This window comes from Odontesthes bonariensis, chromosome 24, assembly GCF_027942865.1.
Source record: "Odontesthes bonariensis isolate fOdoBon6 chromosome 24, fOdoBon6.hap1, whole genome shotgun sequence".
NCBI lineage: Eukaryota > Metazoa > Chordata > Actinopteri > Atheriniformes > Atherinopsidae > Odontesthes > Odontesthes bonariensis.
In genome coordinates, this window is record NC_134529.1 from 23,918,419 (window position 1) to 23,943,101 (window position 24,683).

Below are 24,683 nucleotides of genomic sequence, written 5' to 3' on the forward strand. Positions count from 1 at the left end.
GACTCCTCTCGATGCGGAGGAGCAGCGGTTCTACTCCGAGCCCCTCCCGGATGACCGAGCTTCTCACCCTATCTCTAAGGAAGAGCCCAGACACCCTGCGGAGGAAACTCATTTCCGCCGCTTGTATTCGCAATCTCGTTCTTTCGGTCACTACCCACAGCTCGTGACCATAGGTGAGGGTAGGAACATAGATTGACCGGTAAATCGAGAGCTTCGCCTTCTGGCTCAGCTCCTTCTTCACCACGACGGGCCGGTGCAGAACCCGCATCACTCTGCACTGTTTTTTTTTTTGTTGTTTTTTACATTACTTATCCATACTGAGACTTTGCTGTTCCCCTCTGGCTCAGGCCTCTTGGACTCAATCCATGTGAGTGGACCCCCTGTGACATCTGTTGAGGGACATGTATATTTGTATATTTTCTTTTCTCTATGTTGAGTAAGTGCTGGCTGTATGATTTTTTTTTAATGTCATTATGGTTTCCTCTGTCTTGGTACTGTGTGTGTCTGTATTTACAAAAATTTCATAAATAAAATTAACAAAAAAAGTTCATGAACTTTTGTCCTCTGCTTGTCGTGTTTCCAAATTTCTTTTTAAGGATATGACTTTGGGGCTGGGCTGCACGGTGGTGTGGTAGTTAGCACCGTTGTCTCACAGTGAGAGTGTTCCAAGATCAACTCCCGGCTGGGGCCTTTTTGTGTGGAGTTTGCATGTTCTCCCCGTGTATTCGTGGGTTCTCTCCGGGTACTGCGGCTTCCTCCCACTGTCCAAAAACATGCATGTTAGGTTAATTGGAGTCTCTAAAATTGTCCTTAGGAGTGAATGTGAGCGTGACTCACAAGTCTGTGTTAAGTTGTATAAATGAACAAACAAATAAACACATTTGAAAATAAGGACAAGAACTGGACTAAAAAGCAGCCCATGTCAGGGGAAACATAGACCAATTTAAAAGATTACAAGAAAATTATAGAATTTCCACGGGGTTGCTATCCCAGCGGTCATCGGGCGAGCGGCAGGGTACACCCTGGACAGGCCGCCAGTCCATCACAGGGCCACACAGAGACAAACTAGACAAACAACCACACACACACTCACACTCACTCCTAAGGACAATTTCTTTAGAGACACCAATTAACCTAACATGCATGTTTTTGGACAGTGGGAGAAAGCCGGAGTACCTGGAGAGAACCCACGCATACACCAGGAGAACATGCAAACTCCACACAGAAAGGCCCCAGCTGGGAGTTGAACCTGGAACCCTCTTGCTGTGAGGCGACGGTTGAATAAAGTATTTTTTCATTTAATTTAATTTAATTGAAAATCTGACTCCTTGGAAGCAACAAAAAAAAAAGTTTTGGCTCAAGAGTTTTGTGCACAAACACCGCACAAAACAAACTAATTGACTATTTGTTTCCATGGCCAGTGTACTTTTGCATATTACACATTACGTAACAAATAGTACAGGCATTGTTAACACTACAGTGTCGTGTTTAAGCACGATACTTTTCCATTATTTGATTAAAGTCCCATATATACAAATATATATATATAAAGTATATATAGTTCCATCTTCAGTTGTGAAGTATCCTCTTATCAGGGGGTATCAGGTTTCCCTATCTCAGAGTTTCAGGCTTTGCACATCACTTTCTTTTGTTAATCTGATGAACCAGTCTAACCTGCACTGGTCACGTGTGATGGGTGAAGGGCCCATGTCCGATTTACTCTATTCCATTTTGCTGTGTAGTAACTGTGTAGCAACAGGTCAAAAAGTCAGTAACACCACAGAAAACAGGACATTGTGGTAACTATTCAGCGACCTCAAATACGATCATGTAGAACAACGACCAAAACCTTTGGTTAAAGATAGTGGTTGTACAGGTAATCACTTTCCACACACGGTCGTACCACTGTCTGCGATTGCATTTCCTTCTCGTGTTACACGACCATAGGTTGGACAGTGATTCGTTGAGCAGGAGCTCGGTCTCTCCCCTCGTTGGCTGGATTGTACACGTCAGCAGTCAATAAGTTGTATCATACTTCTATCATCCTCTTCCTGGTATTAACGTGTTGACACATAACACTTCGCTCGGGTAAGTCAGGTCGCTAATTTCATAAACTTTTAATGAGCGCACAACTTATATAATTTCTCACTTTCTCAGTTCGCTTATTCCACTTACTTTTCCTCAGGTGCTGAAAGCAAGAGGCAGGAGCGACTTTTTGGATCATGACACAGTTTTCCTGTGGAAAGGCGGTCGTGTTAAACGAAAAACAGCCGCCAAGACCCGATTGTTTCTCGTTTTAAAGTCACGCGGCGTCAAACGCTTAGAAGAATTACGCAAGGAAACGTTATTACTGCAAGCAAGTTTACGATGCAGATGCGCGCGATAAGGTGAATTAAAGGCATTTCTTTTAAGCTCCAAAGTCTGCTGTTATTGCAAGAAAATGAAGTTTAGGCTGCTCAAAAAGAATCTGCTGGCGCTCTTGGGAGTTACCTTTATTGTTGTGACTCTCTTGTTTTCAACACGTTTGTTAATATTTTCTGAAAATGACACGGGAGGATCCAGTAATTTCGTTCGTTCTAATCAGGGTATTCCTAACGGTGACCTATTGAAGTTTAACTTTGGCTCCCTGTCAGAGCTGACTCAGTCCGTTTACAATGCCAATTATAAGCAGTGTGTTAAAAATGCAGAAAAGTTTCCGGGGGAGCCTCAGCTGGTGCTGGTTGTGCAGGTTCACAACAGGCCTGAATACCTCAGGCTGCTCATCAGGTCACTGGAGAGAGCTGCTGAGGTCCACAGCTTCCTCCTTATCTTTAGCCACGACTATTTTTCTGAGGAAATAAATGCAATTGTGCAAGGGATAACTTTCTGCAAGGTACTGCAGATTTATTTCCCTTTCAATACTCAGCTGTATCCCCATGAGTTTCCTGGGCAGGATCCACGAGACTGTCCTCGAGACATATCCAAGGACAATGCTGTCAAAACAGGATGCCTTAATGCACAACACCCTGACTCGTATGGGCATTACAGGGAAGCCTTCATCACCCAAACCAAACACCACTGGTGGTGGAAATTGCACTTTGTGTGGGAACGAGTGCAGGCCATACAGGGCTACAGCGGCTTTGCAGTCTTTCTGGAGGAGGACAACTACATCTTACCAGACTTTTTCCATTTTTATAAATCAATGATAGAGTTCAGGAAGAAGAGCTGCCCAGACTGTGAAATGCTCGCTTTGGGTAACCACAAAGGCCTGACTGATTTTACCAGCATGTCCAACAAGGTGTTGACCACTGGGTGGATGTCCACTAAACACAATATAGGCATGGCCATTTCCAGGGAGGTGTATTACAAGCTGATGGGCTGCAGCAACGAGTTCTGCACTTACGACGATTACAACTGGGACTGGACATTGCAGTACCTTTCAGGAACCTGCATATCAAAGCCCCTCAAAGTGCTGGCGGCACTGGGCTCCAGGGTTTTGCACACAGGGGACTGTGGTCTTCACCAGAAAGACAACTGCAGACCAGAGTGGGCCTCACAGAGGGTTGAGGAGAGCCTTCAAATGGCCAAAGAGGGACTCTTTCCTCAGTCTCTTGTCCTCAACAGTGCAGGGGCAGTTGAGCACAAAGTGCATATGAAGAACGGAGGATGGGGAGATGTACGAGATCATATTCTATGCAATAACTATGCCAAACGCCTTTGACATGTGTCTCCTCTGGCCAAAAATGTTTTTTTGGTATTCTATAAATGTGCCATTTTCAACAACTTATCAGGGTTTATAAAGGCTGTAATGGTCTGTGTCTCTTTCTCTTTCTTGCCACAAGGTCTTCCAAGCAACAGGACCAAATGAAATCCAGACAAGTTGTGTGCTGAACATAACTGGACTTTAACGCTTATTTCAAAGCTGTACTGGTGCCAAAGTCTTTATTAATGAGTACAAGCTGTTTCATTTCTTGTCACCGGGTTTGCCAAAATATTATGTTGGATTTATTCCATAGTGACGTTAAATAAGAGTAAACCAAATCAAGAGGGTACATACACTCGAGAATTTGCAGGGTTATTTGCAAATATATTTTATTGACTGAGAAATGCACAGCTGTTGTTTATTTGTTCATTTAAGAAGTTCAGCTTGCTTGTGTGGTGATCTATGTAATGCCTTATATAGCTCTAATGAAACATGGAGAATATATTTTAACATGTGCTTTTGATGGTACAATTTTAAGTGAGGTAACAAAAAGGCACGTGCACGGACTGGTAGTTTTAATCAAAATGGATTTGACAGTCTTCATAATTGAGACACTGAGGATTGAACTGTTGATTTTTTTTTAAAAACATTATAGTATTTGTGTTTCAGAATGTAAACAAAATGTTCTGTGTTGTACAAAGCTCCCCATCCCCACCCCTCTTTTTGATATAATCTTTTCTGACAACACACTCAATCAGTCTCCTTCATACATGTTGTATTGATCTCTGGTTGCAAAAAACAGGAACTCGCTTGATATAGATTTTCTTTTCTTCTTTTCTTATGCAGGGTTGTGACTTGCTTTCTGATAGGCTAAAAAGTGACCTTTTGGAACCAAGATTTTTGATCTACACACATCAGGGCAACAATATCTTTGGTGCTGCTTTTTTATACTTGCACCTTTGTTGACAAAACAATATTTTTGGGATAGGACATTTGCATGAAAACAGAATGAACCATACAGGGAAATTTTTTTTTCATAAGAAATTTTAAAAGAAATGTATCCTTCTATTCCACTGAAGTTGTCTATTTGCAGAGGAAAACAGCAGTGGAATTACTTCAGTTTTAATTTTTTACTGCCTGACTAGCACAAGGTCTTGTTGCCTAAATCTATTTTAGAAAAGATTTTAGAAGATGCACTGATATTAACTAAGTACTTAATATTCCAATGCTGGGGTCTTAACATTGGTCTTAAGGGATATTTTCTCATAGTGTCTTTATTAATTGGTATTGTTATTGAAAAAAAGAATGTGAATGCTCATTCAACGAAAATTTTTATTCTGTAGTTAAGTAAAATTATTGTGAATGTGGCATCATTGTTGTTGCTTGTGTAACTGACCCCAGAAAAGAGGTTTCAGCTGATGTTAACATACTTAAATGTGCCTTATAGTTCCTTCAGAATATGAAAGTGATCATGCAATAAATTCTAACTTATATTTTTGTTGAAAAGTGCACACAATGGTTCTTGGCAATACACAAAATAATACATGCTGTAAAAAAATGACTTTATTTGGTGTACATGTCTGTGTGTGAAATGTGTGATAATTCTGTCCTTACTGAGAATGAGACCAAAATTTTTTGTCACTGTTTTTGCTTGTCTTGTCTTTTTTAGTTGTTGTTCTGATTATCACTTGAAGTAGCCATTCACTCTGCCAAATGGGAAGTAAAAGAATTCAGCAAATATGGACATGGGTCTATTTTTCCATCAATTATTAATCAATGTGATATTTATTTTGAAGTGATTCTTCCACTAGCAGGTACAAAATTCCAAATCTAAAGAGTGTTAAGTCATTAAACTGGCAAATTGCTTATCTACTTACAGATAACAATCGGAAAATGGCCAAAACCCCAAGATAAAGAGAAAACTAATGAGACAACAGAATAATCCCAGTGGGAATAACTGTTGCTGCGCAATTAGCTATGAAAAACAGGCCCATTACTGAATTTTAGAGGACCCGTTGCCCAACAACAAACCGAGATCTAAGGTACTGGACGCACGTCAGGTGACTGAAGCGTCCTTTATCATTGGTCAGCTGTGCTCCATGTTTATTTCCGGAAGTAAGTTGTTGTCAGTCTCTTTCTTTCCTATCGAACCATAAATTAACAGCACCGCTCCAACAGGTAACCAATTGAAGATCGAATACATTAAAACAACTTGAACGCATTTTTGTAGTCGAGGAAATAGTCACGTAATTTAAATGAGTCGTGTTTACGCTTGTAGACCTAGCCAGTGTTAGCATGTAGCCATTAGCTGTTACCCTGTGAAGCTTACGTAATGGACTTTTTCAACAGATAAGAAACAAAAATACAAATTTGATACTATTCGTAAATGCCTCAAGTAACGTCTGGAAGTTAAGATGATTTTTGTGTATTAAAGTAAGTGTAGATTTAGCGCTTTACCAAAGTGCGAACTCGGCTTTTTGTACCCACCGCAAAGATGAAATGATGTTAGCCAGTAGCTCACATTTGATAGTTATGGTCGCTTGCTTAAAAAAATCCCTAATTAATATGAACGAGTCATAAGGGAGATTGTAATATTCATTAACCATACAACAAAAATAATTAGTCCCAAAACTCGTATATTAACCTGTTATCATACTGTGTATTGTAGCCTCTTTACTGTAGGTGTGTCCAGATCAGCAGGATGGCACATTGGTTTCATAGAAACCCACTAAAGGCTACAGCGCCTGTGTCCTTTAATTTCTATGGAGTGGCAGGGAGCCCCGCGGCCAACAAGATATGCAAGTACGTATTTTCTCCTTTTAATATAGAGCAGCATTATAATCACAGACGGAATGAATGCTTTGGCTTTGTCAAGGCTCCTTAGCCTCTCGCGTACTAACATGGCCACTGGCATGTTATCGTTATTTCTCAGTTATCTTTCACCATTTGCATACATCGTCAATGACTTGTTTATACATAGTTTGTGTGAGGACTGTAGATTTCCACCTGACACAAAGATTTAGTTGATGGCTGTTTGACACATTTAGTGACCTGAGGACAACCAGGGCAAGGCTGTTAGAGATGTTCACTGATGTCACCTGCAACTCAGAGATGATGAAGAATGCCACAGATGCCTACTTCTCTCTGCTGCAAGGCAAGTACAACAAATATGTCGGTTATTTTATTCTTCTTTTGAGAATTTGAATCACTGCAGTAATTTTATTACTTATTACTTATTTTTATTACTTCCTATTGTTTTTTTTATTTCATCCTATTATTGTTTTATTTTGATTTTTTTTTTATTAGTAAAATAATTAAGTAATTAATGTCAAACATTTAATCAATACCTAAGTGCACTTTGTATGACAGTATAATATGAATTGTGTTTCCTCCTTTTTTTTTTGCCTCCCTAACATTTCCTTTTATTTTATTCTTTTTTATCTTTGCTTTGCACATAACCAGCTGGCTCTGTTTTTCTTCTTCTTTTTTTTTTTTAATGAAACACTGGTTTCCCAAAAGGCTTTATCGTCTTCCTGGACGGAACTACACAGGAGAACAAAATGAGGTTCATCCAGAACTTTAAATGGACTGACACCTTACAAGGAAACACACCGAGGTAAAACATTAGAGTGAATACTCTTCTAGGCAGGTGTGATAGTGGGTGAAAGGACCTAATGTCTACCAAAGAAAGTTCAGTGGGTTCAGTCATTGCAAACAAAATATTACATATCTGTTGGCAGTAAGTATAAGGAGATTTGATGTCTGAAATGTACGTGTAAAGCTCAGGGGAGAGCAAATCTCTTTTTTTTAGACCTAAAACAATATAACCCCAGTTCTAAAATAGTTTTTGATTCTGTTTAAGATGTAATATATAAAAAAAAAAAAAAAAGAATGCAATGATTTGCAAATCTCATAGACCCAAAATTTTCTGCAATGAGCGGCATCATAGTGGCAGCAGCTCTGGTGATTGATTGATTGATTGATTTATTTATTTTTCATTTTTGAGAGATTTTTTTCTTCATTAATTTGGAAGCTGTGCTTTTTTTTTACCTTGTTTGTGTGACACTTTTTTAACATCTGATACCAATGCAAGGGAAGAGTTGTTCAGTCACAGGAGCCTACCAAAACCAAACTAATGTCTGGAAAAAGAACCCAAATCCTTGATAAGTTGAAGAGGAAACAACACGGATGTAGTGCTGGAGCAAGAAGCAGAAAGAGGTGGAGAAATTTAAGCCACTTCTTTCTTGATCCTTATTGGGAATGTGAGATCAATAGAAAATAAAATGGGCAAGCATGCTGACAAAGACGGAGCACGAATATTGGGAATGTTGTATATATTATGTGTCACTGAGACATTCCAGCAGTTGACACACCTACAGTAAAGAGGCTACAAGACACAGTATGAAAACAGATTAATAATTTCAGCAGTTGCATCCACAACAGAAAATGCATTGTTGGATTTACTCTATGCATACTGGTCCTTTTCCTCCATTTGGAAAATCAGACCACAATCTGATCCTCCCCATCTCCAGTTATATACCCATCCTTCAGCAGCAACATGTGATCAAAAATGCTTTGAGAAGTTAATCTCAGAGAGTTAAAGAAACTCTGAAGGGGTTCTGCCAACCCATAGATTGGAATGCTCTCTGAATCACATGGAGATTATGTTAATCTTGTAACTTATGTCACAGGCTGTATAAACTTCCGTGTGGAGACTATCATCCTCACAAAGACAGATTCTTCCCCTGTAACAAGCCTGGATCACTGGTGACTTAAAAAGATGCTGAACGTGAAAAAGAAAGTCTCTGGGGAGGGAGGCAGGTAGTTACTGAGGAGATTAAATAAAATAACTAAAAGAAGAGATTAGAGAGGGCAAAGAGGTATACAGAAAAAGACTGGAAAACTAACTTCAGCAGAACAACGTGTACAATGTGTACATGAAAAATATCACAGGGTTTATGGAGAGGGGGTTCAGACCGATGGAAGTGTGGACGGAGCCAATTAACTGAATATGTTTTTCAATAGGTTTAGTTCAGAACAGCACTCGGCATTCTCCGCCCCTGCCTCCAGCTACAAAGATCTCACACCCTTCCTGGACCCACAAACTTCCTGCCATACCTCTACAGTATCATCTTTCACCTCAGACATGGATCTTAACAAAGCTTCACCAACATCTCCCCCTCACATCAGGACACGCTGAGACCTCCTCTGCCTACTCTCTATCCTGTCTGTCAGTCAGGTGAAGAGGCAGCTGGAGGGACACATCACTGAACCAGAAAAATAATGTGTATTCAGATGGTGTCAGCCTTATTGTCCTGAAGGCCCGTGTGGGGCAGCTGTGGGATTCTACAGCACCACCTCTTCAACCTTAGCCAGTCAAAAGAAAGTTATAGAAATCACATTTGCCATCAGTGAATACAGATCAGCTGCCCTAACATCCCACATCATAGAGGTCTTGAGGAGACCAGTCTCATCTGGACAAAGCAGCCATCACTAAGAGGATCATGTTCTTTGATTACTCTAGTGCTTTTCATACAATTCAGCCTCCAGAAAATATAAGCAGATGCCTTTTACAATCACCTGTATTGTTGATTACCTGACAAACAGATCAGTTTTGTGTTTGAGAAGATGGTCAGGAGCACTGCAGGGGACTTCCTGTACAAATCAGATTTCTGTCATCTCCAGAAATACTTGGATGGCTCTGCAGCCTTAGTACAGGGAACTGGTATGTCCCCCCATAGTGTGGGGACAGTCACCTAATTTTGAGTGTGGGTGAGACAAAGGAGATGATTGTGGATTATTGGAGGAACAGGAGTAAGCCAAACTCTTTCTTGTCCTGTGGGTGTTTACTTAGACAAGAGATGATTTGATTCTTTAAGATGCTAAATGATTTCCCTTTTTAGGATGAATTAATTATTATATTGTTAAGTTTTATTCACAATAGCATGAAATTGTGAAAGTGAGACATTTTTCTATTTCATAAAAAACTAATTGCTCCTCTTTAGTTTGATGGCAGCAACACCCAAAAAGTTTAGACATGGCCCGGTTTACCACTGAAACTTCTTCTGTTCTTTTAACAACAGTCCTGGACTTCTGAGAATTGAGGAGAGCAGTTGCTGGACCTTTAGAGAGAAATATTGTCCCACTGTTGTCTGATAAAGGCTGCTAACTGCTCAGTTGTCCTAGGTCTTATTAGTCATATGTTTCATGATGTACTAAATGTTTTCAGTTTGTAAAAGGTTTGGGTTGTTGGCAGGCTAGTCCAGCACCTGGACTTCTACTATAAAGCCATGCCCTTCAAGGCCTTACCTGAACGATGCCTTTCTAGGGATCCAAATTGCCAGTTTTATAGGCACTAATGCACATCCATACCATCAAAGATGCAGGCTTTTGAATTGAGCCCTGGTAACAAGCTGGATGGTCTCTTCCCCCTTTGAGCATGCAGCGGACATGATTTCCAAACAGAATTTAACATTTCGATTCTTCTGGCCACAGAAATTTTCCACTTCTCCTCAGTCTGTTTTGAATTAGCTTTGTCATGGAGAAGATTGCAGTATTTCTGGATCATGTTCACATACGGGTTCTTGTTTGAATGATAAGAGCTTTACCTTGCATTGGTGGATGGTATGGTAAACTGTGTTCATAGACAATGACTTCTGGAAGTGTTCCTGAGCCCATGCAGTGAGTTCCATGACAGAATCATCCCTGTTTTTAATGCAGTGCTGCCTCATGGTCTCATAATTATTCAGTATTTATTTTTTTCGAGGTGTATCCTTTGCACAGGGGATGTCTCCAGATTCTCTGAATCTTTTTGATGATTTTATGTATTGAAGATGATGGAATATCACAGTTGTACGTTGAGTAACGTTATTCAGAAATTGCTCTAAAATATATGGATGCAGTTTTTTTTAGATTGCTGAACCTTTGCCCTTCTTTATCCCTGAGACTTTGGCTTTCTAAAGTGCTAACGTATTATGTCACTGAACTGCTGCAAATTAATCTTATTAGTTGCAACATGTTCATCCCATTATCTAATTTCATCAAATTCCAGATGAGCTAATATTTTTCATTGATTAGTGAAATGTTTCACTTTCAACATTTGACATGTTTTCTATGTTCAATTGTGAATTAAATAATTTCTTGAGATTTGCAAATTACTGTATTTTGTTTTCTTGACATTTTAGACAGTTTTCCAACATTTGTGGTGTTGGGTTTTACATAGAAACAGTTATTTTATTTTTATAATGGGTATCAAGGGTACCTTGTTGGATGTAATACTTGTGTGTGGGCAGATCTCTTACAGGTGCTAACTTTAAATCTTGGAAGTCCTGACTTGTGTACTTGTTGTTTTTTTTCCCTTTTCTTTTATCTCCTCCTGCCTGCCTTCTTACGTCTGTTTTGATAACTCTACAATCTCTTCTTGCTCGGCTCCTAGTGCCCAGCAAGATGCAGTATTTGAACTGGTCTCCATGGCCTTCAACATAGCCATCTGGTACACCAAGTTTGCCTCAAGACTTGCTGGGAAGGAAAAGTAAGGGCCTTTGTTATTATATTGTTATATATTTTGTCCAATTTAAAACCTTGCACTTTTTAAGTTTGAACTGCTTGTGGCCTACTGACAGTTATGTCTTGTCTATTTCATAGCATAACAGAGCCCGAAGCCAAAGATGTTCACAGAAGCTTGAAGGTTGCTGCGGGAATTTTTAAAAATCTCAAGGTGATGCAGATGTGCAGAGCTAATAACTTAAAGCAGTGAAACTAGAATTATGGTTCTACTCTTTGTCTCCATCATGTAGACATCGTACAATTTTGTCAACTTGCTTGAGCCAACAAAGAAAAATCCTTTCGGAGACAACCCTGTGAAAGGACTTTTTTTTAGCATGTCTTTTGCCCCACTGCACAAACCTCACTTAAAATCTCACACACGGCTTATTCTCTCAATTTTCTTGTTGCAAATATTTAAAAGAAAAAACAAAAAAAATCTGACATATCAATACCCTATAAGCCTTTTCGTCTTGGCATCTGTTCCATAGGAGGTCCACATCCCTCGGCTCATCACCCCGGCTGAAAAGGGCAGAGACCTGGAGCCCAGAGTGATTGATGCATATATCATCCAGTGTCAAGCAGAGGCTCAAGAAGGTAGCAGCAGACTCCAGCAGGAGGGATAAAAAATTCTCTCTCTCTCTCTCTATACACATATATATATATATATATATATATATATATATATGTGTGTGTGTTTTATACTGTTTTTTTACTCAAATAAATTGTGACTTGTCTCCTTGTTTTTAGAATTCTTCAACTTTTTTTCAGATTTTTTTCACAATGATTATTATTAATTAATTGAATTCCAATTGGCTTGAATTGGACTTACTATCTAAGTGCCTTGAGATGACATTTGTTGTATTTGGCGCTATATAAATAAAAATGAATTGAATTGAATTGAACTTCGTGAAAGATTACTTAATATACAGTCGATGAGAGGTGTCCGAGTCCACTGACAGCAGATGAAAATAGAATAGAATAGAATAGAATAGAGTAGAATAGAAAAATACTTTATTCATCCCAGTGGGAGAAATTAAAAAATCACCACTATTACCAATTTGTATCAATGTATCAGTTCTCTTTGATTCTCTGTTTATTTACAGTGACAATTGCCAGAGCCATTGAACTGAAGCACAACGCCTCACTTATTGCAGCTTTGGCATTTGAGACAGCAAACTTCTATCAAAAAGCCGGTTAGTGTTTTTACATATTTACTTTTTCATTCGTTAGTAAAAGTAGAAACAAATTTATCCAATTCTTTACTTTTCCTTATTTCATTTTAGTAAAATTGCCGGCGCAGAGGCCATTGGTATTTTACGCAGGGCTATTAACACTTATGTCTCTGCAGACCACACACTGAACACTTTGGAGCCAGAGTGCAGCAGCAAGTGGAGGAAGTATCTTCAACTGAAGCAGCACTTTTACATGGCTTACGTAAGTCCATGCGTCTGGTTTCGGCAATGATTTGGAAGAATGCTACTTCTCTTTACACAAACATAACACTCGTTCTGTTTGCAGGCGTACTGCTATCATGGCCAAACGCTGCTGGCCAGTGACAAGTGTGGTGAGGCTATAAGATCCCTACAGGAGGCAGAAAAGTGTACGTATACATGACTGAGCCACATTGTTTTTTCTATTTCTGCACTTAACATATTTAACTGCATTTTTAACTGTTAAGTTCATTGAGTTAGATTTTTAAAGGAATCCTTAGCAAACACAATCGTTTTGTCTCATTATAATTCAACATTTGAGTCTTGCCACAAAAAAAAGCTAATTAGACAAATTTCATGACATTGAGAAGTGTTTTCTGATATTATGAGTGTATTTATTGTTCTTTTCCGTTTCCTTGGCTAAAACGCTCACTCCTCACAGACACATGTATCTGAAACATGATGAATGGCATGTCTGTAAGTCGTGACACAGGTGTTTCCTCTGCGTTTGCTTTCTGCGTGTCACAGCTTTATTTTTAGATGCATCCTACCATGCTTTGACAAGTCAAGTCTTTTGCTGGCTTTCCGTCCTGTGCATTGCTTTTGTATTAACAACAAAGATGTTACTGTTTAGGTTACTCCCGTGCTGAGGCACTGTGTAAAGAGTATCGTCAGACCAAAGGCCCGGGTACCACGGCCAAACCATCCGAGCAGCTGTTCTTCCTCAAGCTGGGCGGCCTCATTAAAAACACACTTGAGAAGTGCCAGAGAGAGAATGGCTTTATGTGAGTCGGTCTGAGCACTCGCGTACACACAAATGCATGCAGACTCAGATGCAGTGCAGTCTGTTAGTCTTTGTTGGAAACGTGTTATCTCTTAAGCGATAAACATTATTGTAGTTTAGGACAAACATTTACACATTTTATTTGTGCAAGAATTATTAATTTATTTCGATCAGTAGAGGGAGTTTCATAGGCTAAACACTATTAATCTGATTTTCATTTATTTGTGTGAACTGACCTTTTTACTGTAGCACATTGATGTTTCATTTGTTTGAGAAGCCTTTTGCTCAGCATCGGCAAACATCACTGTCATGTGACCCATGATTTTTGATAACACTGTATATATCCTCAGGCTTTTGTGACATCATACTATTTATGCGCTTACATTAACAGCGGCTTGTTGTTCCTCAACAGCTCGCCTCCATCAAAACCAAAGCTTACAAACTCAGAAACACTTTGTCTCCCTTTTTTATTTGCATATTTCTTTGATTCCTCAGATACTTCCATAGGGTCCCAGCTGAGGCGCCCCAGCTGGAGCTGAAGGCGAGCTACGGCCTGGCTGAGCCAATCCCCTTTGAACTGCCATCTCTCAGTGAGCAGTGTACTGGTGAAGTCTACGCCACATTTGATCTGACTAAGGGAGCCAAAAATGACAAGGTAAGACTTGGTTACAATCATTGTTGGGTATAGTTACTTTGGAAAGCAGTTAAGTAGGTTACAACATTACTATCAATTAAAAGTAATCAGTTACTTTACAGCGTTACCTATTAATAAAAGTAACGTATTAGAGTACTCCTGCGTTACCGACAATTAAGAGCCGTTTTAGCGCTTCGCACATGCTGCAGCTTAACTGATGCAGACACGCAGCCTACTTTAAATGCACGGAGACGTCCTGACAATGAATAACATCAGTCATCCAACCAAATTAACTCTGCAGAATAGCAATAACAAGAAAGACAGTCAGTTATATGGCACATAGCATTATATTATTATTTATTTTGTAAATCACAGAACATGTGATCAAAATTCAGGAGTTGCCTCACGTTTGATACCCAGCCCAGGTAGCCGATATGATGCAGTTATGAAAGTGCATTTACGTGTGCTTAAAGGTAGGGTAGGAGATCCTGGATTTTGAGTCCAGCGAAGCTGCATTTTGAAAATACACAGGTAAAAAGTCCCAACCCTTTTCTTCACTTTCTTCCCGAAGGCACGCCTCTAGAGTACATGAACGTGCACGAGCACTAAGGTGCACGAGCGCTGTTCTGACAGCAAGCATCGATCGTTGCCGTATTTAGTATTTAGTTTATGCTAACTATACGTTTAATAATGCTAGGTGCTAGCCAAGCTGGCTCTAGTTTAGCTTCCTTCCAAGCTTCTAGACGTGTAATTCGTTCACGGAGCAGGGCACGCGCACGGGGGGGGGGGGGGGAGAGAGCAGATTGCAGTTTGATAGACGGCATCAGTATCCAATCATTGTGAACGGTCCGTTCACAATGATTGGATACTGTTTTTCCTAGATTGTACGTTCTAGAGGCCACTAAAACTTTTCATATTTGTGTCAAAACTTTTAATTAATTGGTTGCAATGGGGGTGTGAAGAGTATTTCAAGCAATATGTAAAAAAATGTTCCAGAAAAAGATCCCCTACCCCGCCTTTAAGTAAACAGAATCTGAGGTAAAACGAACAATAAAATCGCTCACTGGCACTCAGCAAGCAAATGACAAATATAGCCTAATAGCTGAACTATGAAAATACTATTCAAGAATCACAGGCCCAAACTCACTTTACCTTTGTCCACTTACATTTACTCTTCAAAGTAGTGATTGAAACGTAGCAAAAGAAGACCAGCGGGATAGAGTGGTGCTTCGATGCAAGATGTTTTTTTTAAATTCAAAGTGAAATTTTTTGAGGTCGACAGAAGCTTTTCACCAACACAGAGAGTGCATTTTACCGTTATGTTGTTCTTGTCCTTTTCGCTGGTGAATTGAAAATAATGTGCGCTCCATGATGAAAACGCTGACCTCTCTGCCATCTTGCCGGGGGTTCGAGACACACACACACACACACACACACACACACACACACACACACACACACACACACACACACACACACACACACACACACACACACACACACAGGTAATGTAGGTCAGCAGCAGGGCACAGACGCATCACAGCGATGCGCCTCCGCTGACACATGCGCAGGTGGCACAGAACTGTCTGACAAAAACCAGGCTGCAGTCTGGATTTTAACAGATTACTTTTAAAAAAAAATAACTTAAGTTACTGATTACCGAACGCACGAAACTAACGTGTTACGTTACTCGATACAAGTAATTAGAGTACTCTAACGCATTACTTTGTAACGCGTTACCCACAACACTGGTTACAATATGCACAAAACCTCAAAAGAACTGTTATATTTTGAGGTTTCATTTAGCAGGAATTGTGTTAGTGCTCTTAGTCTTAGAGTTGAGTTAAAGATCTTTCGATTAATCTACATTAATCATTAACATTATTAATTTAATCAATCTATAAAAGCAGTGGTAATTCAGATACTGGCCACATGCTAATGTTTATGTTAATGTCATGGCTTCATTTGGCAATAATGGCGAGACCCAAAGTCCACTCGAGAATTGATATTTTGGACACTACATCAAGTCTGGTATAGCACTTATGTCTGCATAGTCAGTTTTATTACATGCCTTTTTGTTCAAACTACTGATGGAAGCAGATTAAAATTTCAATATCTTTATCTTTGGTTTGGTTACACTTACAGTAATGAACATACTGTAGCTGTTTACTCACGTGAGGACACTGTCTTTACTGTTTTCTGTCAGCTGATCGTGTGAGAGGACGAGCTGCAGATGCCCCAAAATTAATTTGGTTCTGGGGCTCTGGTGAAAAATAATTCTTGGATGCTGCACCAGATTACAGAATGTTACATTCCTCTGAAGAGCAGATCATATGCCAAATTAAACCCCTCCCCCACCTTCTGTCTGTTAATGACACTCGAGCAGTTCAGACTTTTGCCTCGTTGAATATATACATAATATGAAAAATACAATGCATGAATGCAACTTGGTCCTGCTTGATAAGATTGCCTTTGTAAAATGTTGTGGAAAAGCACCAGAGCGTAGACATGACACCGACTCTTCAGTTGCCATCAGATAAATGGAAAGCAGTGCATATCTAAAACGGTCTTATCCTGTGTTGAAGACCCCACTGTCCACATTTAGAGAATATGTCAGCTTGTTTAACAGCCCTCCTTGGGACTCCGTTTGTATTTTTACCTTGAATGTATATAAATCCTGTAATGTATATAGATGTATATAAACCTCATGTTCAGCGGTTGATACATGACTTGTGCTATAATTACTAAATTTGAATTTTGCCACCAGGCCAAACCCAAGGATGAGGAGGTGAAGCCAGTGAAGGAGCCAGATTTGAAGCCTCAGAAGGATACAGGCTGTGTTATTTCCTAACCTTTAAATTTTTTACCTTTTCAACCTCATGCTAGTCTGTTATAATGACTGCATCTGTTTTCCTTCTTCCATTGGAAACTTCTGATATGATTTTTTTGCAGTATCAGTCCATGATGTTTTTACAATAATGCTGAAACACATGCATTGTACCTAGATGTGAGCCATTACCCTTACATATACAAGTATGGTTCACCTGAAGTCTGTCTCTTGGTTGCGTGTTAAACACTGTATTCTTCTCCCCTTCCGCGGTCTGCCTGTAGGTGCTTCAAAAAAAAAGAAGAAGAAAATTTTGGCTGAAAAGAGAAATAAAACTACTTACTATTTTCAGCACATAGGTCTTTTATGATCTATGTGCTGAAAATAGTATTTTATGAAGAAGAAGAATTTTGTGCGCAAAGGCAGGTCTGGTTCTTTTGCTTAGTGGTATTTAAGATCTACAATGTTTACAGTATTTGTAGTCTAAAACACTATTATGTCAGGGTACCATTGCTGTATCCTGAGCTTCAGCTGTGAAAGACAATTTGTTTTAAACAAGCTACAGTGCTTTTTTTCCCTTCCATACCAGACTGGTGAGTTGGTGCTGCCAGGTTGGCGAAAAGACTGGCGTTAGAGCCATTCAAACATCCCTGTACGTGGCCATTTCCCCAAAACATTCAACTCAAACAGTTAAATATAAAAACAAAATGGTTTCGCACAGGTCCTGGTAAGTAAGCTGAAAGTTGGCTGAAAGGACTGTTGTTATTACTTAAAAAGCATATGGTAATAGATGATCATAGATATCAATGGTGCCTTTGGCTGCAATGTTCCATCCATTTGTCTGTTTTTGAAAATCTCTGTTCCTCGGGAGGTTTTTCTTGGTTATACACGACTCAAATAATGGAAACTGATCTATTAAAGAGACCCTCAGAATATTAACCTATATAAAAGCACATAAAAAAATCAGACCTCTGTATTAGATATTTAGCACCACATGAAATTTGATTTGAGTTATCCAGATTAAGGGCACATTGGAAATTGCATTGATGCACTCCGCTTGTGTACTACCGATTTAAAATACTATCAGGTTATTTGAATGTACCTTGAGCTGACATTTGGTTAGAACATTATCCTAAAAATAAAAATTTATGAAAATGGATATCAACAATGGACAGAAAGTGGGCTGCATGTGTTTATTGTTTTAGCTGTAGCAGTTTACAATCATTTAGATCACACAACATATGTGCTATAAATCTTTTTGTGCATTACATGACAGTTTTTTTTTGTATTCTTACTTTTCATTTTAGGAAATTTTATTATTGGTTATGGACATCATTCTTTAACAAAGATTTTAAAATTTTTAATGTATTTCTGTTATGTAATGATATTATAACAGACAGTTTAATACACTTAAGACAGTATAAAGTGCTATGTGGTGTTGATTTGAATCTTTATGCAGCAGTGGATATATCTGAGTAGTCACTGATTTGTGTAATGCTAACTCTTGTAAGATTTTCAGTAGCTGTTGTCAATAGTGGATACAATGTATGAACTGTACATGTATTGAGTGTCAGTCCCTTCCTTAAGGACAGACTGGGACATGGAGACTACCAGATTATAAGTCTGTCTGTGTCTGAAATAATTTGACGTCATCCTGAAGAGTTCCTTCACAGAAATTGTTCTTACCGTCGGATCCTTTCCACTTTCAGAATAAAACTCCTGCTAAATAAAGCATTGCTATCTATTGCTGGAACCTTGTATAAACTGTAATATATTGTTTATGTGTACTGATTTAACCAAAGTGTATTCTCCCTTACCTAAACCTGACTAAAAGAGTAGTTAAAAGCAGACATCTGCTGAACTTCCTTACCGAAGTCTTTATAGCACATTGTAACATCTTTGCACTTTAACATATAAAGTTATACAGATTTCAGTTGGTTTGAACTAACATGCTGTCCATTACACATGGGGCAGTGAATTTAATTTTTGAAGCACTGAAAGAATCAAACCAGTTCTTTATCCTTTAATCGACAATTGTGTATCATGAGGGAGAGTCACATTATCATTGCAGTGTGCACTCATGTTGCTCCTTCCTCCTGTAATGTTGTCCATCATATGATATGTAATTCATATGGTATTAAATCCTAAAAAAAAATGTCTCCGCTTTTACATCTTTTTTGTCAACCTAAGCATTGTTTTAAATTTCAGATATGAAATGGCATTTTCGTATTCAACTTTAGTGAATGAGCTGCTCATTTTACATGATAATGATAATTCTGCTCATCTAAGGGGAATATCCATAGTTTATCTGGTTAAGCATTCATGCCACATGCAGAAGCTTAAGTCTTTCCTGTAATCGGACGGGATTCAAGTGTGACTCGTTTCTGCATCTGCGTTTCACTCCCCCTTTCCTTCAACTTTTTCGACTGTACCAATCTGTTAACAATGAAGGCATGAAAAATCCCTAAAAAAAAGTAAAAAAAAAGCCAAATTCTGAATTTAGAGTCAATAATAAATGTATGTTCACCAAGTGACTGAAAACAATGACTACCTGAATGTGTAGGACTGCTTTTCACTACTCCTGTATAATAAGTCACGTGTGTACACAAAACAACTAAAATGAGGGAGATGCCCTTCTCTGACTGGTTGACTGTGTGTGAGCTAGTTGTACTGGGATAATCTGTAACATAATTTCGTAAGAAATTAATGTGTGATCTTACAACAACGAATATGTTATTCTAAAGTCGGTAATAGTTACTCTATTAGCTAGGTGGAACCAGAGAAAATACACACACATAATGCACAGTTGTACATTTCAATTGCTGACCAGCTTCTTAAAGGGCAAACACAAGTTTAATGCTTATGACACTAAACGGTTAGGTCTGGCAATTAACTGACATTCTATAAGCCGTCACCACCACCAAGTCCAGCCCCACAAGCCCAAGAATGAAACTAACAGCAGTACACTGATAAGCCTCGTCTGTGACAAGGTTTGCACTGCTGTATTTGTCATCTCAGGTTTCAAGACTGATCCTGTATCCTGTAGCTGTTTTTCTCCGCACAGCAGTGTTTGCATGGATGGACATACAGTGTAGCTGTGACATGACAAAACAGAAACTACAATACTTTAGGTGCACCTCTGTGATAAAGAAAGACTAATATTATCCACAGAATGGACAACAGCCACCAGGAAGTAAGTGTTGTAATAAATAAGCGAGGCAAACACTGCTGTTAGCCAGCTTGAGCACAGTTAACTAACTCTTGACTTGTGACTGTTAAAACTTTGTTTATTAAGTATTACAAAAGCCCAGAGAAAGATAACATGTTGGACATGTAATCAATGATGTGCCATAAATTAAACAAACAAAAAAAACCTAGTGAGAGACTCATAATTAAAGTTTCTGAATAATTATTTTCCTGTGTCTCAGACCTCAACTGAAGTCCCTGAAACTGAGTTTGGCAGTTCTGTCTTGCCCAAACAGAAGAAAATCATCCACTTCTCCAATGGTGAAACCCTGGAGGTGGAAGACAGTGACGGGGAAGAGGAGCAATCGTTGAACACAACCCCCTTTAATGAATCTACACAAAGGGTGGAAACCTGTTTAAAAGAGAAAATTCATGTTATGTATTTAACTGCAAGGTGGCAGTCAGTCATGTGTCGTTTCTGTTTTCTTATCTCAGACTAAGCTATCATTCAAAAATGTGGCCATTCTAGTTGGAAGGATTTCACTTCTGAGTAAGTACTGTGACAGTGAAGACAACTAACTAACCAGGCCTAATTTTTTCCTGTGCAAGAAAGCTTAATGGAGTCTCTTTTTTTCCAAAACTAGCTTGTGATTTCCTGGGAGAGAGACTAGCTGGTGCTCTTGGACTTAATGAAGCAAAATACCAGTATGCCATAGATCAGTATCATCGTGAACACAAGGTAATCTCGAGTTCTGAAACAAACAGATAAAGAAATAAAATAAAAAATAGGTGTAAATGAGTGGCAGTTCCTTGTATCTCACATCCTGTACTTCCCTAATTACTCTCACAGACAACAGGTGACCAAATAAAGGGAAAGGTAGAGACGATGTGCCTCTCTGCTAGGCTGGATGACAGTCATTATGGAGCTACCAGAGGTCTAAACTGCCCTTCTGATCCTCAAAAGAGCTGTGATGAGAAACACACAGATAGAGAAGCAGGCTGTTTCAACAGAAGATATCAAGCAGATGAGGACAACTTGAAATGAAACTACAAGAGGCACAGCAACATCATTGTCCTATGATGCACATAGTGAAATAATGTATAGTGCTTTTAATTTTTTTATTGTGAGGTTTTTTTCTATAACAATCCAATGTTATAACAAAACTGTATGTGAGGAGAGAGATGACAAACTTAAAGATTTCATTATGTGACAGCGGACCTTTTTCACAGCATACATTTTGACTTGATGCAGTATGAAATTAAAGTCAGTGCCTCAGTAAAAAATTGGCAACGATCCGGCGAGGACAAGAGTGGGGCTTTCCTCCAAACGAAATACACCCTTGCTGTGAAGAAGGTCTTGTTATAATTGGTTTTGTTCTTAGACATTAGGTATTCTGTATTTTTCAAAATAATCTTATTGAAGTATTTAACTGCAGCAGGTTCTCTTAATAGAGCAGCAAAGTGCTTTACAGAAAGGTTTAAAGTGAGTTAGATTATTAGGACATTAACAGAAATGCAGCAATAAAATGTGCTACGGGAGTGAGATAGAGACTAGCTGTCTTTTTTAAAGACAAATTTAAAGACATCAGACTCGGGCATCTGGTTAGGATGCCTCCTGGACGCCTCCCTGGTGAGGTGTTCCGGGCCCGTCCCACTTGGAGGAGACCCCGGGGAAGACCCAGGACACGTTGGAGAGACTATGTCTCTCGGCTGGCCTGGGAACGCCTCGAGGTCCCCCCAGAAGAGCTGGAGGAAGTGGCCGGGGACAGGGACGTCTGGCTTTCTCTGCTTAAGCTGCTGCCCCCGCGACCCGATCCCCGCAGAAGCGGAAGATGATGGATGGATGGAATTTAAAAACATCTGCAGTGAGTCTGAGTCACAACAAAGTCAAGTCAAAGTTTATTTTTATGGCACATTTAAAAACAGCCACAGTTGACTAAAGAGTTGTGCAAGTGAAACATGTAGATGTGGTTTCCACTTAGCTTTGGAGGAGGGTCAAAAATTCCCCTGACTTCACTACTGAGGTTGTAGCCTCAAGAGTCAACCATAAATGTTACTTTTTCCCCAAAACGATAAGCTGAAAGTTGGAAGAGCCTTGTAGGTTTCAGATGTTAAATAAACATAAGTTCCTATCACCTCAGGTGAATATCTTTGCTCTCGGACAGAAATAGCATGCAAAACTTTACTACGTGAGTCACAGTCAGCAAGCCTCTCTTCATTGCATCGAGCAAAAAAAAAGTGTGTGTGTGTATTGTGTTATCACCCATTGGTCGAGGCTCCGCTGGCGCATGACGTCCAGAACCCACCTCCCACCCTCAGTCAGCCTTTTGCTCAATATCATCTCTTCAGCTGTGGACAATCCTGCTTCTCTGGCCATTCAATATAAACACAAGAAACTTGTGCTAAAGAAAATAAAAAATAAAATAAATAAAATAAAGGACCAGACTCAGTGAATAATTCCCTACACTCCGTATTATATAGATCAATGAGCAGTGCTGACCAACATATCATTGGGGTCATCAGGTGGGAACCTCCTTTCATCAGTGTTTCGTCTAGTTGGGCCCACGACACCTCCAGGAGGCTAGACAATGAACACTGGCGTCCCAGAGTCACCCCCCTAATGCCAGCCAACACTGCCCCTCACACCACAACAACCATAATCTACCTCAGCCTCTCACCAACTGCACACCAGTTACAGCGGGGTGGGGATGCAAACCCTGGTTCGGGTAGGGGAAGAAATAAAAGAGGTAAGAAAAGCAGGAATGGGATTCAAACCCTGGTTCGGGTAGGGGTAATGAAAATATAGAGGGTGCCAGAGGTGGAGGCAGGACAAGACACACTAGCAGATACAGCAGACAAACTCACCTAAATAGTCCTATAATCACTAAAATACCAGCAAAAACAAAGCCATACAACTCACTCTCACCAACTGCACACCAGTCACAGCGGGGTGGGGATGCATACCTGGTTCGGGTAGGGGAAGAAATAAAAGAGGTAAGAAAAGCAGGACTGGGATTCAAACCCTGGTTCGGGTAGGGGTAATGAAAATATAGAGGGTGCCAGAGGTGGAGGAAGGACAAGACACACTAGCAGATTCAGCAGACAAACTCACCTAAACAATCCTATAATCACTAACAATGCCAGCAAAAACAAATCCATACAACTCACTCCAAGCCAACTCACCCAAAATGGCCGCCTGGTTTCAAAAGGATCACATGTGCCAAACCCTCCACTTAAATAGCTTGAACTTCTTCTTTGCTTTTTCAAAAGTCTGTTTACCCTAAGTGCCCCCCCTGCTGGGCCCCCAGTCGCTATTGCATCTTCTAATCCAAATCCACTGGCTGGATTTTACTGCTTTATCTGAAACCTCCTTCACTATTTTTCTCACACTCTGTCCACTTACACCCAGCTCCCTCAACAATGAGACAACAGACTTTGCAACAAATCCTCTACATCCTACTTCCACTGGACAGATTCTAACCTTCCATCCTCGCTGCTCTGCTTCTGCCCCCAACTCCACATATCTAAGCTTTTTCCTTTCATATGCTTCCTCTACTAATTCCTCCCAAGGAGCAGTCAGCTCTATGAAATAGACTCTCATTCTACTCCTAGACCACAAGACTATATCAGGCCTTAGGTTTGTAGAGGCTATTTCCTGGGGAACAACAAGCTTATTTCCTAAATCTACCTGCATCTCCCAATCACAAGCATCCTCCAAGCTACCGTGCCTCCTTATCGTCTTTTTAACTTACTCCCCCTCTTGAACAAACTGAATTGCAACTCTCTGTACCTTGGACCCTCCTAAGTTTACCTGCCTTCGTTTATCTTCAATACCTGCAGCTAAACTTCTTAATACTTGGTCATGTCGCCATGTATACCGGCCTTGTGACAGACTAACCTTACAACCTGACAAAATATGCTTTAGAGTTGCAGTACCTGAACATAACGAACATAACGGGTCTCCATTTACCCAGAGTTTTACGTTCTGGGGAGTTGGCAATACATCATATGTTGCCCCTATCAAAAATCTAATACTCCTTTCCTCCATACTCCACAGTTCTTTCCAACTAAGCTTTTTCTTTTCTACACCTTCCCAATTCACCCATCGTCCCTGCTTAGCCTGAGCCACTGCCTTTGCACCCCTTAACATTTCCTCCTGTCTACGAATCTGCTCAACAACTAGCTTTCTCTTCTCCTTGGGACCTGCTCTACTCCACACTGGTTTGCCTGGGCCAAGCCCCAAGCCTCCCCGGCCTATTTGCACATTACCCACAATCTCTGTATGTCTAAGAGTTGCTTCTGCCTCCTGAGCTGCCAATCTTGGTTTCCATTTCCTCCCCTTGGTTGGGTTTGGAACCACCTTACTAACTACCACATCTTTACTCCCAGCTAACAGGAGCTCTGTCCTAACTTTAGTACATTTAAACTCCTCTACTAGACTAGATACTGGGAGCTGGAGTATGCCTTTCCCATACAGTGCCACAGTACTTAAGCATCTAGGAACACCTAGCCACTTCCTAATATAAAAGCTAACTAATCTTTCCATTTTTTCTACAACAGATAATGGAATCTCATACACAGAGAGTGGCCACATC

The 24,683-nt window shown here is 39.8% G+C and overlaps 3 protein-coding genes across 4 annotated transcripts; all 3 read left to right on the forward strand.

The window, feature by feature from the left end:
* Positions 1-2,003: 2,003 nt before the first annotated feature.
* Positions 2,004-5,426, forward strand: LOC142375576 (alpha-1,6-mannosyl-glycoprotein 2-beta-N-acetylglucosaminyltransferase). Its single transcript, XM_075459671.1, has 2 exons — positions 2,004-2,088; positions 2,186-5,426. Exon 2 carries the CDS (start codon positions 2,441-2,443, stop codon positions 3,698-3,700), a length of 1,260 nt encoding a protein of 419 aa, XP_075315786.1. The 5' UTR covers positions 2,004-2,088; positions 2,186-2,440; the 3' UTR covers positions 3,701-5,426.
* A 312-nt stretch (positions 5,427-5,738) lies between these two features.
* brox (BRO1 domain and CAAX motif containing) lies at positions 5,739-19,061 on the forward strand. 2 transcript variants are annotated; one of them, XM_075459673.1, is made up of 13 exons: positions 5,739-5,797; positions 6,351-6,484; positions 6,730-6,836; positions 7,202-7,298; positions 11,118-11,213; positions 11,327-11,399; positions 11,716-11,821; positions 12,331-12,420; positions 12,576-12,661; positions 12,746-12,827; positions 13,292-13,442; positions 13,937-14,096; positions 16,843-19,061. In XM_075459673.1, the coding sequence occupies exons 2-13, from the start codon at positions 6,384-6,386 to the stop codon at positions 16,924-16,926; spliced, it is 1,233 nt and encodes a 410-aa protein (XP_075315788.1). In that variant the 5' UTR covers positions 5,739-5,797; positions 6,351-6,383; the 3' UTR covers positions 16,927-19,061. The 2 variants fall into 2 exon arrangements, with proteins under 2 accessions (XP_075315788.1, XP_075315787.1); XM_075459672.1 differs by having other exon boundaries at positions 5,784-5,860.
* Positions 19,062-19,865: 804 nt separating this feature from the next.
* Positions 19,866-22,587, forward strand: LOC142374925 (protein FAM177B). The gene is made up of 5 exons (XM_075458797.1): positions 19,866-20,095; positions 20,331-20,492; positions 20,584-20,638; positions 20,733-20,827; positions 20,939-22,587. The coding sequence occupies exons 1-5, from the start codon at positions 20,075-20,077 to the stop codon at positions 21,131-21,133; spliced, it is 528 nt and encodes a 175-aa protein (XP_075314912.1). The 5' UTR covers positions 19,866-20,074; the 3' UTR covers positions 21,134-22,587.
* The last annotated feature ends 2,096 nt before the right edge of the window (positions 22,588-24,683 follow it).

Excerpts from the sequence above, each read along its gene's own strand:
- LOC142375576 (XM_075459671.1), top strand. The coding sequence starts at position 2,441 with ATGAAGTTTAGGCTGCTCAAAAAGAATCTGCTGGCGCTCTTGGGAGTT.
- brox (XM_075459673.1), top strand. The coding sequence starts at position 6,384 with ATGGCACATTGGTTTCATAGAAACCCACTAAAGGCTACAGCGCCTGTG. Across the intron at positions 11,822-12,330 it reads TCAAGCAGAGGCTCAAGAAG|TGACAATTGCCAGAGCCATT; the intron begins GTAGCAGCAGAC and ends GTTTATTTACAG. Across the intron at positions 12,421-12,575 it reads AAACTTCTATCAAAAAGCCG|ACCACACACTGAACACTTTG; the intron begins GTTAGTGTTTTT and ends ATGTCTCTGCAG.
- LOC142374925 (XM_075458797.1), top strand. The coding sequence starts at position 20,075 with ATGGACAACAGCCACCAGGAA. Across the intron at positions 20,096-20,330 it reads TGGACAACAGCCACCAGGAA|ACCTCAACTGAAGTCCCTGA; the intron begins GTAAGTGTTGTA and ends CCTGTGTCTCAG. Across the intron at positions 20,639-20,732 it reads TGGAAGGATTTCACTTCTGA|CTTGTGATTTCCTGGGAGAG; the intron begins GTAAGTACTGTG and ends TTCCAAAACTAG.